At 36.9% G+C, this 17,606-nt stretch overlaps 1 protein-coding gene across 3 annotated transcripts in view; it reads right to left on the bottom strand.

The window, feature by feature from the left end:
• Window positions 1-17,606, bottom strand: part of PIK3C3 (phosphatidylinositol 3-kinase catalytic subunit type 3) — an 81,328-nt gene that overhangs the window by 55,229 nt on the left and 8,493 nt on the right. Inside the window, exons 1-10 of one of the 3 annotated variants that reach the window (XM_052776293.1) lie at window positions 15,312-15,399; window positions 14,804-14,890; window positions 12,557-12,652; window positions 6,453-6,524; window positions 5,929-6,018; window positions 5,237-5,341; window positions 4,661-4,753; window positions 3,824-4,009; window positions 2,356-2,510; window positions 1,006-1,093 (exon numbers count right to left, since the gene is read on the bottom strand). In XM_052776293.1, the coding sequence (XP_052632253.1) occupies window positions 1,006-1,093; window positions 2,356-2,510; window positions 3,824-4,009; window positions 4,661-4,753; window positions 5,237-5,341; window positions 5,929-6,018; window positions 6,453-6,524; window positions 12,557-12,652; window positions 14,804-14,863 (945 nt within the window). In that variant the 5' untranslated portion in view covers window positions 14,864-14,890; window positions 15,312-15,399. Of the gene's footprint in view, window positions 1-1,005; window positions 1,094-2,355; window positions 2,511-3,823; window positions 4,010-4,660; window positions 4,754-5,236; window positions 5,342-5,928; window positions 6,019-6,452; window positions 6,525-12,556; window positions 12,653-14,803; window positions 14,891-15,311; window positions 15,400-17,606 lie in introns of those variants that run through there. The other 2 variants (XM_052776291.1, XM_052776292.1) reach the window with 2 other exon arrangements.

Below are 17,606 nucleotides of genomic sequence, written 5' to 3'. Positions count from 1 at the left end.
AAAAGGTCTGCTATTATAGTAATATATTTACCAACATGTCAAAAGTACATATGTTCTCCAACAATAAATCTTTAATGTAAAGTTTCTATTTACAGTATATTACACTTTCTTCCTATGCAATTATCCATTGCTGTAAGATTCAACCCTGAAAAGGAATTGCTACCCTGTTTTGCATCCAGAAGATGTGAAAATCTTTAAGATGTTCTACATTTTAACATAAAGAATAAATCTGTAGAGGATACACAGCATTTAGCTGCTTTTTCAAGGTTTAATATTTCAACTAACAAGAAATATGTGTAACTTTACTGATATGCTCAATTTGAGGCATATTTTCTATGCAATAATGAGACTCAAAAAGGAAGATTTGCAACAGAAAATGGATCTTTAGTTCAAAGACCAATTAACTGCACATTACATTAAAATCAGACTCCTTCAAACTGTCTTTACCTTCTATCTCTCCCTCCCTCCAGTCCCATTCTTATTACTCTTCTACTTGTGGTATAAATTGAGTATAATCCTTGGCAGATGTAAATCAATACAGTGTCTCACTTAAGTGCAAAAAAGATGACACCCATGCCAAAGAATATGGCTACAGGAAGAACAGATTGCAGAGATTAAAACATTTGGATAACTGTTTTCCATTTAAAAAAAAACTGCTTTAAAACACCTCAAACACATGCAGTTGTCAGTATCTAATCAGCATGTGATAGTCTTTGCAGTAATTTTCTCCTTTAAAGGAGAGTACTTTAATTTTATGAAGAATTCAGTGCCCAGTCCCCCAGTTTTGGATAGTGTGACCATGTACATAAATAGATGCCTGTAAAAAAAATAATCAGTTAAGCTATTGCTATTTTCTTAGCATTTAGTTTACATTTATATTCTTTGAGCACTCTAAGTATTCAGCAAGATACAGTAGAAAGATTCAAATATTCACAAACAAAAACTAAAACCAGTAGCAGGTCACTAAAAAAGTATCAAAAACAGAAGGTAAAGCATTTGACTTACATCAAGGTTTTCACTGTCTGCAAGCTCCTTTGTCTTAGAAGTAAGAGGTGGTGAGGAAACAGGTGGAATAGGACTCATGATCTGGGAACTACATAAGGAAAGCATGTAATTGGCATGATTCAAATTTCTTGCTTGGGGAGCAGGAGGCATGCATGGAAATAGCAACGCGTTTCACTTTCACAGCATAATAAATTCAGAAAAGTAGACGAGAAGTAACTTTGAAGATAGTATCTCAACCCTGTTTCAGAACAAACTGCATGAACAGCATCTTTGACAGCTGCAGTTCCTGAAAACAGCAAAAATCTGTCCCTGGTTAGCTACACAGTTTATGGCTCTGAAGGACATTCACTTACGTGAAACTTAGCATTTTGTTTCATCTTCCATAAAAAATAAGCAGACATAGATGGGAATTTAGCAAATCCGCATTTTCAGGATAAGCTTTTTTTAAATGTTCTTAAGATGAAACTGCTAATACACAACACCTGCAAGCACTCGTCTCTGGAATGCAATTACACATAACAGAGTAGACAAACCCAATGCTTGCAAGGCAAAATTATCACACAGCAAATTTACCTGAAAGGAAGTAATCAAACAGCTCTACTAAGATCTAAGTGTCATTGCAGCCTCAAAACACGCCATACATCCCAGGATACCCGCTCTACAGCTTAGCAGCAAGATCAATGAAAAGCAGTATACTTGTAATACGAAAAGTATATCCTAGTGATACAAGGGATTAGACATTGAAGCTTAAGACTAAAAATCCTGGAAATTTGTATTAAATATTCACAGGAGACTTCAGTTAACCAAGTTTGTTTGCACCTTGCTTAATACTATATTAATTAGATATTTCAGCCTTTCTTTTGTGTTCCTGCAAGAATAAAAACTGTGCTCCTCCAGCTCCTTTACATTCACAGGACTCTCCCTACACCTTCTTCTGCAGGGGCAGGAAGAAATTCCTATTTCAGACTGATCGGACTTTTAGATCCATATTCTTTGACGCAAGTGGGAAGTGGAGCCTCATATAGCTTCACTGAAGACATCCTAATTTTTGCAAGGACAGAAGGAAGCAATGCCAGCGTTTTTCCTGCTCTCCGGAAGTTGTCTTCCTTTCATGCAGTAAGGTCAAAGGCCACAACTTCAAGATTAAGAATGTTTGCTCTGTAAACTATCTGTAGTCAGGAAATACATTCTGTGAAAGCTCAGGGGTCAGGTTTTTTTTTTTTTAACGTTACCGCTTCAGATTATAAAATAGGATGTTGAATATGCAATAGTCCCTAAAAAGGAGAAAGAATTTGAGGGCTCACAGTGTTACATGTTTCTGCTTTTCTACTGGAAATCTAAGTTTCTTACCTGTCTATTTCTGCACCGTTAGTTCCAGATGTTGTCATGCTTTCTGACATTGAACCTTGACTGTCCCTCTTGCTAGGTTCCAGTCCATTCTTTATGTCATCAAAGTTTTCATATTTCAACGCCTGGACTAACTGTAGCAGGTACATCAGCAAATCCTCATGGAGGAAAAAAATTAAAGTGAATTGAGGGGGTCAGACAAAGCTGACTAGGCCTCCATGTTTTCAAAATTCTATTTTATAGAGAACTTAGTCTGCATTTAGTGGCCTACATGGAAATGGAAATTGGGGTCTCCCTAGCAAGCAATATACAATAGAAAAACTGGTGTAGGATGAAGTTCGACTCGCAAAAGATACTGAATTATCACATTACTAATGTTTTTTTACTCAAAGGTAGTAAGTCCTAATTAAGTAAATATTTAAGGGCAATTACTACTTTAAAGTTCTCCTTAGTTAAGCTGCCCTACTTGCTTCCAGCATCCACAAAATAAACCTTTCAGTTTGTGGCTCCAAGAAAAAAATTCAAGCATAAAATTTGGACCATGGTACCAGGAATTCAGATTCTCTCCTCTCTTATGCACTATCATTTTTCTTCTTTTTTTTTTTAATCCCTTGTATAGCTGGGGATCCAAGAAACCCCACATATCTGATCTATTTTAGATTGAAGTATAGAATTTTAATCACTTGCTGTTTATAATGAATTTCTTCCCCTCTGCTATTCAACTTGCTCCGTATAGTTGCCTTTCAATGTTTCATAAAAGGTACATTTTTCAAGTCAAAGCAGCATGACCTTAGCTATTGAAGTAGGCCTGCAAAAATTCGATACATTTATGCTCCCAATTTTAAACTCTATTGATTGCCAAGGATTCAAGAGTTATGGTAATACATTCAAAGTACTATTTTTTTTTTTACTGTCAAAAGAAAATTAAATACATAAATAATTAAAAATTAACAGATTAGCATCTAAGTGGGCTCTACTCACAAATCACAGCTCATCATATTCTAATCAGTATACAATTAGAAACACCTTATTTTCACAGATGCTTTTCTACTCACTCTCTTTAGCAGAAGAGTATGATGATACACTGCTTCAATTTAGCAGGAGGATTTGTTGGAAATCTTTTAGTAGATTATTTAAGTTCAGAGCACTCCTATGCAGGTTAACATTCAAAATTTGTCACTGGTTTCTGAGGAGAACATATGGTGATTTCACCTTGTTTGACAAAACCAGCTATCACTGGCTGCTCACACTAAGACAATTATCAATGAGTGCCAATTAATAATGTGAAGACTTTGCTCCACAGAGAGCTTACAATAAATAGCATCACAGTGAATTTTTTTTTTTTTTTTAGTTTTCCATCACTATTATTTACTTAAACACCTTAAAAAGTAGCAAACATTTCAAGTACTCAATGAGACTAAAAATCCTGAGACCACCTGACTTTCACATGTGTCCACAGACCAATGAATACCTCATCATCAGCCTGCTGAAGCCGGGCGACAGCATAGCGCCGAACCGTTGGGTTGGTGAAGTGTGATGACAGAAGTTCTAGAGAGTCTTCCACATCCATGGGCTTCCACTTGCCCAGTAGCTCCAGTGCTTGCTTTGCCTCCTGTGGTAGGTCCCAGTTGACACATTTTAAGAATTTTGTCAAGGCCTAAATAGAAAGACATTGGACAATTCATCAGTGAAAAGCCAGGCTAAACAAATTATTTCAGAAATTAATGTTTCACGTTAAGGTAGAACTAGATTCAGACTGTATTTACATAAGCACAGACCTGAGAAACCTTACTGATATAAGTGACAATACAACACTGAATTGTTTTAGTATGTCCCAAAAAACTGCAGCTGAGTTATCTTCTAAGTAAAATGTAAAGTCAATGGTTACTGCTCTAACACCATTACCACCACATTAAAAATGCCACTGCTGAGGGATTATTTAGTTATTTAATTTACTTCGGGCTTTTGGTGTGCTGCTACTTATACTGGTAACGCTAACCCTTGTCTAAAAGGGATCAAGAAGCTACTCTAATAATTTTTATTTGCTGCAGACAAAATTGACAACACTGGTATTTTAAGCTGACAAAGTGTTTGAAGACAGACTGCTGCAGTAATAGCCAGTTCAGATGATTTAAGAGGAAAAATTACAGTCACTAATTTTTAAATCAATAACATTGTAGAAAAAATAATCTTGAATAGATTCTAAGACACTAAAGGTCTGTATCTCTGCAAGGACAGGACATTGTAGAACAAGTGCCAGATGAAGCACCTCTTGCGTTAATATGTCTTCGCAAACCATTCAACTTACCTTCTCCTGATTAGTAAGGTAATATCTGAATTTCCAAACTAGATCCTGTTCCTCGTACGTTAGCTGCTTTGTCGGTGGGTAACTCACTATGATCTATTGGATACATAGTCAGAAAGCAAGTTTAAAAACATGAACAGGCATAACTAACAAGTTAACAGACTACACTGTGACAAAGCACAACACTGACAACACACAAAAATAGCTAGAAACAAACAAAAAAATCTTTCCAACCACACGAAGTTCTCATGCTATGATGGTGATGCTCTTCAGTTATGTGGCTGAACTGGCAGTGTAGGCAAACATACACAGTTACTTTAAGACCACCGTTAACACCTACCTGATATGTGCACAATATGCATTCTTATCCCCCCAAAACTGTTTTACAGAAAAATGAGCAAGAACCTTCTGCTCCTGAGTTGGACCCATCTAACTAAGCACTTGTAAGAAACACTTAACATTTCTTAATTAATCACTTTCTATAAACTGAAATTAACTGTATTTTCCTTAAATTGTCACCATATATTAATACCAACCTACCTAATAAAATTGAATTTAGCCATCATATGACTGACTTACATTAAGCTGATCTCGCGTAGCTGCATTAGGCTTCAGATCATGATCAGAAGGTCCACTTCTTAAACTTCGAGCAAGCTTGTGATGTTTGCTTTCTACTAAGTTCTCCTAAACGCAGAGGGTAAGTCAGTATTTATAAATACTTAAACTCCAGAGAAAATTACTACTGAAATGAAACCATCTAGTAAAGACTCACCAGTACCTTGAATAATGCACGGCAATTAAAATTCACATCTAAAACTACAGCATCTTCTGGATTTTTTTGTTGTTGTTGTTGCTGTTGTTTTAGAAGAACCTCCGTCAATAATATGTGGAGGGTTGTTGGGGATTTTGAGGTTTTGTTTTGGTTTTCTACTTCACATAATTTACAAACCCTATCTTGCCTTTTGGTGAATTGCTGCAAAATGTAAGCGTTTCAGTCGACATGTCCGTGATTTAGACGGCACTCACAACGTGCTAGACACTTTATAAATGTTTTAGGATGATGTTTGCAGTATAAAGCTTTGTATGCAAGAAAACATCTCAAAAAGTTTTCCCACTGTTAATACCATGTTAGCAACAGTAGGAGCCACAATAGGAGCCACAGTGTCAATGAGATTTCAGCAGCCAAGGCAGTTTTCAGCATTGTCAGACTTGCTCTTGCAGTGTTAGATTACACAGTGCTCAAACAGTGTTGCCAGTAGAAGCCCACTTACATTAAGGTTCCCAAAGCTGCCAATACCAGTCCCACTGAATTGGCATCCACAATAATGGAAATCTTTTCTAGAACTGTACTTAGGCACTGTCTACATGAAAGACAACATACAAGAGAGTGTAGGGAGAAAATATTTTAACAGACGAAGTGACCAAGAGTTACTGCACCATCCTCTACATTTCATTTCTTCATCTCCCTCTTACCTTATATTCCCACCCTCTGACCTCTTTTGCCAGCAATCCCCCTTCTCTGCTTTCCTACACCTCAGAAGCAAGCACACTAGGTATGGAAAGGAGGAGATGAACGTAAGCATTAAACAACTTCTTGTATTTTAATCTAGCAGCAGCAGCAAATAAAAAAATTTAAAAAGTCAAACCCACTGATATTTCTCAACTGGTCAAATATATCTTTCCACTGGAATTTTAAAATATTGAAGACAGCAATAAAGGCAAGCTTTCATCTCCATTTACAAAAACTTCAACAAAAATACTATAATACGGATTGCATTACATGGAGCATGCTCACCATAGACATCTGGGGATCTGGAATCTTCACAATTTCAGAACTTGTTAAAATTGGAGATGACTCATCACCATCCTGAATGACAAAAAGTTAAAGGCATATTAAACATCAAGTTTTAGGAAAAAACATGTCATATTAATGTATTGTGAATTATACTACAGTGAAAAAATGATGCAGCTGCACCTTGCTGACTTTTGAAAGTTATAAAGGGAAAAACAGAAAATAAGAAATAGATTCTTTTTCTTGTCAGTTTTTGCCAGATGATAAACAAGGTGGCAAGACAGATGAAAGTTCATCCGATGAGACACAGCTTGGCAGCTCATTACCATGCTGGCACACAGGTAAGTGGAGAAATTTTCCATTAGTATTACATGTGTCCTCTGGAAGCACAAAGAAAAACCAAATCAGGGTCCGTATTTCCACTGAAAACAAGTCATTTCCTAGAAATAACAACTATGTTGCAGAAAATATCTCCTAACAGTTCAACACAGACAAATTTAGGAAGATATATGTGTGCCCATCTATCACAGGTTCCACATGGAGCGTGACAGTCTCTTCTAGAAGTTCGTGCTGTGCTGCTCTAGAGCAGTACAACAAGAGCCTGCTAGTTTTCCTCAGGGCAGTCTAACCTGCTGCTGCTTAAATAAGGGAAGGGAGAAGCTAAAAGTTTCCTGTTTCAACCAGGCAGAAGGAACAAAAAAATACAAAGCCTGCCACCACATGACAAAAACAGCAACTCCGTTTCCCTCTTTCAGTGACACCCAGCAGTTCAGTTTGGGGTTTTTTTTACCTTAGAAGTGTAACTAAGCATTAATTGACACAATCTACGGAAGAACATTTCATTTAAAAGACAGTATAAAACAGTAAAACAGAAAAAGCAACAAGACAACACCAGCATAATACGTGCTATGCTATATTTATACTTAGCTTGTTCTCATTTATTTTGGAATAAATTTCAGCTCAGAATAAAGTTTTTTCAACATATCACATTTCCTTCAATAATGTAAGTTTTGAGATAACTTGCTCAGGTTTGCTTCTGTCCCCACCCTCCTTTTTTTTCCCCCCCTCCTGCTTTTCCAATCACATATGCCTCTTGGGATGGTTTTGGTTTTATACTTTTCAGAGGTAACTTTCAAAGAAGGGAGGTGCTTGTATCAAGGCGAAGAAAAGAATCAGTCGTCACCAACAAGACACAGGAGTTAAAATTGCCATTAACCTTGCAGGAGAAACATTTTTTTCCAGCCACATAAATTTTGTGTTGCTGACTACAGTAAAAGATCTCTTATTATTGAAATGCACATTCAGGAAGACACTTCTATTACATTTATTAGTGTCTTATGCCTTTCTGAAGTAATGATTTTACTGTCAAAATAATGACAGTAACTACACACACATCATTCCTAGTTAAAGGAAATACACATACAATCTGGCTGTGGCTGATGATGGTCCCAGAACATGAGCAGGATTGCTTTTCCCAGTAGTCTTTAAAAAAAGTACACATGCAAACACTGAAGAGGACAAAGAGTACATTTGCTTACAGTTCCTCTGTTTTAAAATCATACTGCCTAAATAACGAACTTAGCTTTAACCTAATTGTATATAATTAATTGTATTTCCAAAGTGTTTCTATTATAACAAAATACTACCGCATCACTATAACAGTAGACTGAACTGAGTAGAGCCACACTGACAGATCAGCGCTAGCACTGGACTAAAACCTTTGCCATCTCAACAGACAGAGCTTTCAGATCATGTTATACTAGTTTTACAAAGCCATATTACATAAAAAACAATGAAATTGGTTGGGGCGGGGGGGAGAAATCCTTCTGAAAACAAACACTTCTGATGACAAGAGATGACAGACCAATTTCTATCTACTAATTGGTTATCTTCCTAATCAAAACCATAAGGCTGCAATCTGACTTGACCTTTATAAAACAACAAAGGATTACCAATGCCCCACTGACAAACAAGTTTCCACTCTGTTTAGACCCTTCACATAAAAGCACTGTAGGAAAAACTTGACACAGGAGTGGATTCACTAGCAACTTATAAATCTTCAAACTCCTACAGAGGCATTTATAACATCCATACCCCATGCGGATTCTCTAGGGATTAGTAATAACACCCATACTACTACATCTTTCTCTCAATGAAAACATTCAGATAAAATAGCTGTAAAACGAAAGTCTGACAAAGCTTTTAGGCTGGTAAAAATGGAGCACCTACCCCACAATCAAAAGCCTATGACAGCTATTACCAACTCAGAACTTACTAGGATGAGAATGACAAAAGCACAAAAGTGCAAAGCCTTCCAGTGCCTCATGTCAAAATGTTTAGAATACCCTCTAAAACAAAGATTGCAGATTTCTTCCAAGACTAGTGTTTAAAGAATGATTTCTAAACTCATTGCTGGCATCTTTTTTTTTTTTAGCCTTTCAAAAGAAATATTGTAATGACTGTTCTTTAAACGCCTCTTCTCAAATGCAGTTAGATTATGCTGAAAAGCCAAGCTGAAAAACTCTAGTTACTTAGCTCAAGCACTAGGAAAATTCTATTCCCAGCGTTTCATCGCATTTTAGAACAATGCTTTAAGCTTCAACCAAAACTTGCTATGAAACCAAGTTTTGCCAAGCATTCATTCATAGCACAGCCACAACCTGAGATGACCTGCTATTTTACCACTGGGAAACAAAAGCAACATCAGTACTGAACAGCATTAACTTACTTTAAACTACTATGTTGCAAAGCTGTAGAGGTATTTCACTACGTTAAGGTCAGTGTGTGTTACTTTAAAATAAATATTAGAGTTCATTTAAGAAAGTCAACAAAATATGCAGAATTTTCTGAAGCAGCAACATTCTTCTGCACTTTCCTGAAAATTAGTTTCACAACATCAATAAACAAGGAAGTTCTATTTATCTTATTCTTTAGCCAAAACATCATTTCAAGTAACACCAATGGGATCCAACTTCTCCCCCACAAAAAGTAAACGGACACCCAATGCTGTAGACACTACTTTTTATTTCTTTCAAGCCATGAAAAAGGCTCTGATAATCAAGACTACTTTTTTTTTTTTTCCCAAATGAACTGGATGCAGCAGTGCAATCAATTTATTTATTCAAACTAAGGTTTCACTTGAAACCTGCGCAAAACCACATAAATGGTAAATGCTGGTGTTATTTGCACTTGGAAAGTCACACTGAGTTTTTGCCTAAATGAAGAATCAGAAGCAATGCTCTCATTACTAGCAGACTGCTATACTTCACGTCTTGAATGCTGTATTAAAATTAATTTAACAGAAAACATGGAAGGAGCCACTGCCACTTCACTTCATTGTAATTGAATGTTGAGTCAAAGAATCTCAAATTCTATCAGCCACTGTTTAACAGGCTAGTTCTTCGTAAACACTTGAAAACAAATTTATCAACAAAACTGTGACAAGTAATCTCCACTTCGACTATCGGTCACAGGCAGGTGACAACAGAACCTACTTTCATTAGACTCAATATACTGGATTGGTGATGCTGGATACATATACTGTACACTGTAATTGGAAGCATGACAAAACTGAGAAGACAGGCACTAATTTATGTACCGTTTCCTACTGCTGCCAGAAAAGGGTCAAGAACTTGTTGAAAAGCTACTTCATAACAACAAATCCCTCAAACTGCACTTAGTTATAGCTTTAATATGTACTATTACACATTCAATTACTTTATTTCCACAAGAGCAGCCAATTCATAGTTATTTTGTTCCATGCACTTTTAATATGTTTCAGAAACATCTGTTAAAAGCAAGAGGCATGCTTCAAGTCTTAATCTTCTTCCCTGCACCTTGCACATATGTAAAGCCATAATGATGACTAAAAAAGCTGTGCATTTAAATCGGGAGTAATTCATCTATAACGGTAGGTTTCTGGAGGTGAGGAAGAAAAATCATTTCTAGGAACATCACACTGACCTATAAAAATATAAGAGCCAAGAGGACACACAGCCACACAGTAGCCATGCTCATCAGTTTGCACCTGTGAAAAAAAGTACAGCACATTCTAATGAAAAAAGCTAATGGGTTAGTAAAATGTTTCAATATTTTGATCATACTCTATTATGCTCTCCAGAAAAGTATTTCCTTGATTTCCACAGAAGTAACTTTATTTAGTTTATTGGAGGAATCTGACACATCGTAGGTTTCATTCTGATTTCTAACACAAGAGAGTTTTGTAATAGTAAGGTCCTCTACAATAGCTGCTTCTAGGATAAGTGTATAGGAGCACTATGAAACAAGCTATTCTAAAGGGAAAAAGACTTGGAAAGGTGGGGAGAGGTCTCATTGTCAACTACAGTCCGCAAAAAGAAATGCTAAAGAGCTAACCAAGACATCTGCCTAAGGCACAGTTTCACCAAAATTACCCCCCCAAAAACTCCCAAACCCAAACCACACCACCACTGAAAAAACCCAAACCGCCCCTCCCCCCCCCAAAAAAACCAAAATCAAGCCACCAACACCCCTCTCCCCCCCAAAAAAACCCCAACCACAAAGACAAAACCAAACAAAACAAAAACAAAAAAACCACACCAAAAAACCCCAGGAAACTCCCTCCCCCAAAACACACCCCTGCCTCAGAGTGCAGGAGGAGACACTAAGTGCCAAGTGGAACTCCTATTTCCTCCAGAAGCATCACAAAGGCAGCTACCACTATATGGGATATCTGGATAGAGCGTGGACATCCGCATGCATTATGCTTATATCATGTCTGCAAGACACAGCTCTTATAAGGGCTTAGAAAATTTCTTAAACAGCCACTCTTTTTTTTTTATGACTACAGCAATTTGAAAAACAATCGTAACAGCTTCTTTTATAGAGGCATCTCTATTAAAATTAGTGCCAAGACTACTATTAATACTTTCAGATATTCAATAACACCTTAATTCAAAGGGCTAGATTAATAGCATATAAACAGTTCTTTTTCAAATACTCACAAGCCTTAACTTGCACCAGATCATACAGTTGAGGTAGATTCTGATCTATGCCTTCTCAGATTTTTTTTTTGTGGAATCCTGCTTTTTGCAATTTATTACTTTATTTTTCACTACCTTCTTCAAGAATCTTAAGTTAGATCACACTTCTTCTGTCCAGATCAACTGGTAGTGTTGTCACATACATAGAAATACTTGTAATCCGTTTTCCATTGTATTAACATTTTGCATACTGAGTTAGATTTTTTTTTTTTTTAAGCTCTCAGAATAGATGCTCCTTGAAGTCAGTGCCTCTGATCTCAACAGGACTCCAGTCTCATTTTGTACCTTCTCTTTCCCATAAAGCTGTATTATTCAGTAACTTCCTGACTTATTATGAATCTAAACATGCTGAAATTTTAAGAGGCAATTAATGACAAATTTTTTTTTAAACCAGATTAGAGATACACTGCTGCTTCTATTTCAGTAGGTCTTTCCACAATACAGAGGTCCATAAAAGTACTGATAATGCCTTCCAGTGCCACACTGATGTCTGTTAAGCTCACTGTTAATCCTTTTTTCCATTATGTTTGAACTCATACAAAACACTGAAGGCATTGCTTTGGAGATCTGTTTTGTAAACAGGAAGAAAAGATGCAAGACATTCCAATCCAGAAGTCTTTCACTTAAATGACTTCCAAAGCATTTTCAGCATGGAAGACCGAACTTTTACATTTGTTCACTTTAGATAAAATGTTCACCAGCAGAGCTCCTGTGTAAAGTTTTAACAACTTTGTAAGAGTTAAGTTACCAATCAATACAGGTACATTTCTTCCTGATATAAGACATAATTTTACAGACAGCTACTCTGAAAGTACTACTGGAGGACTGAAGGAACCACAGATCAAAAAGTTTTTAATCACTCACACTTATTAAATTCTGTAATCTTGAACTGTATTACACAAATGATTGACTTCTGCAATCTTGTTGCATCTGTACTACTTGATTTGTACGTACATAAACAGTTGCCACTGACAGCTGTCTGCCACTATCCTGCAGCAGAATATTTCACCTCAGCAGAAAACCCCATCCATTTTAGGTGCATATGTTGCTTTTTAAAGAAGACCATAAAGCCTGCAAGGCACATACCTTTTCGTAGTAAACTATTCCATATTCTTTATCATCACACTTGACGCAACGGAATTCAATCATCAGGTACATAAAATTAGAACTTCGTTTTTCCCTCTGAGAAGAGAACCACCACAGATGTGTGTCATACATTAAAGTGCATCAATCTTCAGCATTCTCACTACAGCAATTACCTTACTTCCTTTGTGCTGTAACTGATTAATTAGATTATCAGTAGTTGTAGCAATTATTCGGTTAATCATTTTGTGGCACTACTTGAAGCCATATCACCCTCTTCCTGATATTCTTACTTGCTCACATTCCTACTTCATGATAAACACCCACATTTAACAGATAAAATCACATTGTTTTCAGTGGCTTGCGACTGTGGGCTGAAAGTCTGAAAAACGGCAGTGAAGAATAACCAGATGACAACCGCATTTTGTGTGTTTGCTTTTTTTTTTTTTTAAATCATTACACACAATTATGCATGTCAGAGTCAAAAAACAGAAGACACTTTTTTAAATAACACCATGAAAGAGACATATTAAACATGGACTATGAGATTAGATTTGCAGCTCATTCACTTTTGGAGGAAAATTTGCTCATGTATGCATTTCTGAAATGCTTTACCTAGAAAAAGTGCTTAGAATTTTAAAATCTAGGTGAGAAACAAGAAAGAAGTTATACATAGCCACCACCAGGAACATAAATTTAATAAAAAAATAAGCATCGCCTTTAATAATGAGCAACTCTAGTTCATTTTATGCATTAATAGTGGACTGACTTTCCAGCACAGGCAAAGTGGTTCTGAACTTAATTGCACAGCTCTAGGAATCAGGAATTTTTAGTTTTCTGTATTTTTACAGAAAGGGAAGGGAGAAAAAAAAAGGGGTGGGATAGGCTGAGTTCTAAAAAAAAAAAAAAAAAAAAAAAAAAATATTCATAAGGGTTTATAAAAGCACAAATTCAACTTCAAAAAGAATATGATTCCCAGAGGACTAATTATAAATAAGACAACAAAAATCTCAGAGCGCAAAGCAGAAAATAACAGAGTTCTGTTGTGCAAGATGAGTATAATCAGTTCACAGTTTGGAGGTGATTTTGCTCAATGAGGGTTAACACCTCATTCAGATATTTAACTACTGGATTTTTTTTTTTTTTTTAAATATTCATTCAAATCTTACAAGAGTTCTTCCTCAGCACCCAAAATCAAAACCAATAAAGCTGGACAGGTCTCAAAACCAAGGAACAGACTGTATGTCCAAAAAGCTTCCCATCACAACCTAAATCCTAGAGTTAAGCTAGTAATACCTAACAGCATTTGTTCAAAGCTATTCCAAATTATTAATAAGTCCTGTCTTTCATGATCAAGTTCAATTAAAGCTGAAAACTTGTAAGACAGCTGTTTATTCTGGTGGATGAAAAGCTGGACATGAGCTGGCAATGTGCACTCGAAGCCCAGAAAACCAACCATATCCTGGGCTACTTTAACAGAAGCATGGCCAGCAGGTCAAGGGAGGTGATTCTGCCCCTCTACTCCGCTCTGGTGAGACCCCACCTGCAATACTGCATCCAGCTCTGGGGTCCTCAGCACAGGAAAAGACATGGACCTGTTGGAGAGGGTCCAGAGGAGGGCCAGAAACATCATCAGAGGGATGGAACACCTCTCCTATGGGGACAGGCTGAGAGAGTTGGAGTTGTTCAGCCTGCAGAAAAGAAGGCTCTAGGGAGACCTGATTGTGGCCTTTCAGCACTTAAAGGGGGCTTATAAGAAAGATGGGGACAGACATTTTAGTAGGACCTGTAGCGATAGGACAAGGGGTAATGGTTTTAAACAGAGGATAGATTCAGAGTAGATAAAAGGAAGAAATTTTTCACAATGAGGGTGGTGAAACACTGGAACAGGTTTGCGCAGAGAGGTGGTAGATGCCCCATCCCTGGAAACATTCAAGGTCAGGGCTTGGACAGAGCTCTGAGCAACCTCATCTAGTTGAAGATGTCCCTGCTCATTGCATGGGGGCTGGATTAGATGGCCTTTAAAGGTCCCTTCCAACAAAAATTATTCTGTGATTCTATGAGTCTCATTATTGCCAAAGTAAAATCAACTTTGGAAGCTTACAAGAATTTTTTTTTCCTTTATCATATACACTGGCAGCTGAAGAAAAACAGGACAAGTACTTCAACTTAGTCCCCTAACCAAGCAACGGTTCCATATTAGCAAGATCCAAAAAATATAAGTTACAACCGTGATGTATGATGACCTACCTCATTGATCATTTCTATTTCTCTAAATGTCAGTCTGTCCAGCCAGTCCACTTTCACCATGTGACCTTGCCGATGAGACTTGGTGAGCTGCACAAAAAACCACAATGATAACATTTAAATTGCTCACAGCAAGAAGAGTATCGAAGTTACAATTTAACAGAGACACTAACATGAAATCAGGGGAAAAAATAAAGGAACAGGAAAAAAATGCTTGTACAGTACACACACAGTAGATGCTTGTAAACAGTTAAGCCATGCCATAAAAGTAATTCTACTATCTAAAACCCCAATCAAGGCAAAGACCAAAACCATGTTCCAAGCACATCACCTTTGCATTTTTAACACAATAAAAACAGGAACCTTTTTTTTTTTTAAGCAAAGTCATGTAACAAATATATTTCATTTTATGTGTTACTAAGTTTCATACAGTAAAACTTACCAAGCCAAAGAAAAAGAAGATATTTCAAAAACTATCCAAATTGAGTATTTCTGCCCTTGCTAGCCTTACCTAAACAAGTTTTCAGGCCAGGACTTACACACTGCAAAAGGTCAGCTGAATGCTTACAGCAAATCATAGAGAGCTTGTTCTCTGTTTCTTTTTAGTCACCTGAAAAGTAGTTAAAAGTTTTACTCCTACATCTACATATTGCTATACTAATAGCAAGGAAGTTGAGTTGTTTAAAAGACTACCTAACATTAGAAGAGTGGAAGAGTAGATAAGCAAGATATGAGCCATACTACCTGTAGTTTCAGATGCACTGACACACAACAGTTTATGAAAAATTCAGCAGACCACCACACAAATATGAACAAAAATCATCTTTTTGGCTCCTAAGAAATCACAAGTGTTCCTCAAAAAAATAGTAATTGCAGCATGCAAGAAGAGATACAAAGGAACTAGAAGACATCAAGTTCTTTCATGTTTCAAAGAAATCACTGTCTAGAAAATGGCCAGTGAAGAGACCCTCAAAATTATTCCTGTTAAGGGAAGGGTTACAACTAATACGCCACCAAGCTTTGTTCTGTGGTCACCCTGCCGACCCATGAGCATTTAAATTTGAACAGGCCACACAGTCACACCAACTGCCATTTCTTGTCCAGCTGACAGCTAGGGGACAAGCAATATACAAGGAGAACTAGGAGAGCATATGAATGGAAGGTATTGTATGCAGGAGAACACAACAGCCTGCTTCCTCCATACAGAACTGGAGATGAGATTACTACAAAAAAAAAGATCAGGTTACTACAAAAAAAAGACACAGAAGACTTAAGACTTGCAATATGCTGGGAGTCATCTAGGTTGCATAGCTTGTCAGATACCTGCATGAGACTTTCAGTAGCTCACCACTATAGACAGGAAAAAAAAAAAAAAAAATCACTGTGAAGAAAAAAAGGTTAAGAGTTTGCACCAGTAATACTGTTTCATTATTCTCACTCAAATCCCCAGTAAACTGATGTCTTAGCAGTATGGGCACAAGTATTATTGCACACCAAGGATGACCTGGGCTAAATACATACCCCATCATGACATACTCTGGAAGGAGCATCAACTTCACGTCCAGGTACAGATCCTGACTGACCTGCAGAGTTCATACATGACAAACTCTCAAGAAGCCAAGCTTCAGAAATTATGCAGAATCACATAGCTTTTTACATCTCTTAGAAGTAATGCTGAGATAACAGGCAAATAATTGTCTAGTCTCCAAAAGACTATAAACAGCCATTAAAGCCATTAATGAAATGAAATTTCAGTGTTCTGCAGTCTCCCTGCAGGTGTTCTTGTATGAGTGGAACTGATCTGTCAAAGATCAGCTGGTAAGCATTTAATCCTTGTCTTTTAACACCTTGATCAACTGTCCTTTCATATCCAACAACAACAAACCATCTTGATTGTTCACTTTCCACAAACTGACTTCTTGCTGTTTAAGACAAGGTCATTGGGTTTTTTTTTTTTCTCTTATTCACCTCCCCAGAGTTTAATTTGGTGTTAGGGTCTAACAGGTTTGGATGCTGGTTCCCACTTCTAAGCAGGAAAGAAACCTCCCAATTAATTTAGTTTTCTTGGAAACAGTTTATGTCAGTAAGAGTTGGAATACACTACAGCCCACACCATGACCTCTGCACCCTCTCAGGATGTGAATTAAATTTTAAGGCAATTACTTATGAAAGCAAGCATGATGTTTAGCTCTGAATGCCAATACTTGCTCATTTCTCAGACGTTATCTAATTCAGCTTTTCTGATTCTTGGTTCCTACTAAGTCTACTAGTGATGAGATTTAAATTTTTCCACTGAATATTAATCCTCAACTATAGTTAGTGGCTCCACCAAAGTAAAGGACTAATTAAAAGCAGTCACAATTTAAAAAGCAGTCAAAAAGCTATTCTGCTGGGAGGAAAATCCTGCCTTTTTTAAAAACCAAACAAACTTATTTCCAGATTTGCTAGGAACTGGCCATTTCAAGAAGCATTAAATAGTAAATCGGCCATGAGAATCTGATGCCCTTTGTCCTGAACTCATTCCATGAAACACAAAACCACAATTCCATAACGACTATGATATTGTTCGCTTAAAGCAGCTGATTCACCTAACATTTCTTTAAGCTCTAGACCACAGTATAGCTTGACAGAAGTAATAAGATTTTGATGCAAACTTTGGAAGACCACTGCAACTTCTAAGAATTAATTAACTCCATTCAGTATATAGTAAGGACTTTTTTTCATTTGTTTTGTCTCCAGTAAACTCTGGGACAGCTAATCTTCAGATTAGCTTCAATAAACTTCAGAAACTTAACAGTACAAAAGG

Source organism: Harpia harpyja, chromosome Z (genome assembly GCF_026419915.1).
Source record: "Harpia harpyja isolate bHarHar1 chromosome Z, bHarHar1 primary haplotype, whole genome shotgun sequence".
Lineage (NCBI taxonomy): Eukaryota > Metazoa > Chordata > Aves > Accipitriformes > Accipitridae > Harpia > Harpia harpyja.
This window is presented reverse-complemented; position numbering and strand designations above follow the sequence as displayed.